Here is a 1,952-nt window from a genome sequence, read left to right as displayed (position 1 = left end):
CGGAATTAAGTTCCTTTGAAGAGAAAATTTGACGGAATTAAGTTCCATTGAAGAGAAAATTTGACAGAATTAAGTTCCTTTGAAGAGAAAATTTGACGGAATTAAGTTCCTTTGAATAGAAAATTTGACGGAATTAAGTTCCTTTGAAGAGAAAATTTGACGGAATTAAGTTCCTTTGAAGAGAAAATTTGACGGAATTAAGTTCCTTTGAATAGAAAATTTGACGGAATTAAGTTCCTTTGAAGAGAAAATTTGACGGAATTAAGTTCCTTTGAAGAGAAAATTTGACGGAATTAAGTTCCTTTGAAGAGAAAATTTGACGGAATTAAGTTCCTTTGAAGAGAAAATTTGACGGAATTAAGTTCCTTTGAAGAGAAAATTTGACGGAATTAAGTTCCTTTGAAGACAACATCAACATGAATGACCGTCACTTGTTGATGGGTCAATATTCATCATATATTCTTAGCTTCTTCTGTTCTTTGTTTTCCTTCGACTTCTACCTTCTTCTTTTTTTAATTTGGGAAAGAATGTTAGAAAGTAATTGTTGGTATTTTCGTACTTGAGATTCATGGTTTTCAAGAAAGTTTTCAAGAAAAAATTCAAGAAAGTTTTGAAGAAAGTATTGAAGAAAGTTTTCAAGAAAGTATTCAAGAAAGTTTTCAAGAAAGTATTCAAGAAAGAATTCAAGAAAGCTTTCAAGAAAGAATTCAATAAAGTTTTCAAGAAAGTATTCAAGAAAGTTTACAAATATTCAAGAAAGTATTGAAGGAAGTTTTCAAGAAAGTATTGAAGAAAGTTTTCAAGAAAGTATTTAAAGAAAGTTTTCAAGAAAGTATTGAAGAAAGTTTTCAAGAAAGTATTGAAGAAAGTTTTCAAGAAAGTATTGAAGAAAGTTTTCAAGAAAGTATTGAAGAATGTTTTCAAGAAAGTATTCAAGAAAGTATTCAAGAAAGAATTCAAGAAAGTTTTCAAGAAAGAATTCAAGAAAGTATTCAAGAAAGTATTCAAGAAAGTTTACAAATATTCAAGAAAGTTCAAGAAAGTATTGAAATAAGTTTTCAAGAAAGTATTCAAGAAAGTTTTCAAGAAAGTATTGAAGAAAGTTTTCAAGAAAGTATTGAAGAAAGTTTTCAAGAAAGTATTGAAGAATGTTTTCAAGAAAGAATTCAAGAAAGTTTTCAAGAAAGTATTGAAGAATGTTTTCAAGAAAGAATTCAAAAAAGTTTTCAAGAAAGTATTCAAGAAAGTATTCAAAAAAGAATTCAAGAAAGTTTTAAAGAAAAAATTCAAGGAAGTTTTCAAGAAAGTTTTCAAGAAAGTATTCAAGAAAGTTTACAAATATTCAAGAAAGTTCAAGAAAGTATTGAAGGAAGTTTTCAAGAAAGTATTGAAGAAAGTTTTCAAGAAAGTATTGAAGAAAGTTTTCAAGAAAGTATTGAAGAAAGTTTTCAAGAAAGTATTGAAGAATGTTTTCAAGAAAGAATTCAAGAAAGTTTTCAAGAAAGTATTGAAGAATGTTTTCAAGAAAGAATTCAAGAAAGAATTCAAGAAAGTGTTCAAGAAAGTATTGAAGAATGTTTTCAAGAAAGAATTCAAGAAAGTTTTCAAGAAAGTATTGAAGAAGTTTTCAAGAAAGTATTGAAGAAAGTTTACAAATATTCAAGAAAGTTTTCAAGAAAGTATTGAAAAAAGTTTTTAAATATTCAAGAAAGTTTTCAAGAAAGTTTTGAAAAAAATTGTCAAGATGCGTATGTTAAATAAAGACATATTTATGTATTATTCAGTAACCATACCTTCAGAAAATTATTATATATATATTTTGTTAATAATGCAATTAATTGTATTTTTTAATAGTGTAATTTAGTCTTCAATAATTAACATACTGATATTAACGAACGTGTTTATCCATATAAGAAATAAAACCCATTTTTTTATACATGAAAATAGTCAAT

The 1,952-nt window shown here is 25.9% G+C and overlaps 1 protein-coding gene across 1 annotated transcript; it reads left to right on the top strand.

Annotated features, from left to right (window-relative positions):
• The first annotated feature begins 568 nt into the window (after positions 1–568).
• Positions 569–1,642, top strand: LOC123774109 (uncharacterized protein PF3D7_1120000-like). Its single transcript, XM_069312889.1, has 3 exons — positions 569–727; positions 818–988; positions 1,076–1,642. The coding sequence occupies exons 1-3, from the start codon at positions 569–571 to the stop codon at positions 1,640–1,642; spliced, it is 897 nt and encodes a 298-aa protein (XP_069168990.1).
• Positions 1,643–1,952: the final 310 nt, after the last annotated feature.

The sequence above is a fragment of the Procambarus clarkii genome, chromosome 73 (assembly GCF_040958095.1).
Source record: "Procambarus clarkii isolate CNS0578487 chromosome 73, FALCON_Pclarkii_2.0, whole genome shotgun sequence".
NCBI lineage: Eukaryota > Metazoa > Arthropoda > Malacostraca > Decapoda > Cambaridae > Procambarus > Procambarus clarkii.
This window is presented reverse-complemented; position numbering and strand designations above follow the sequence as displayed.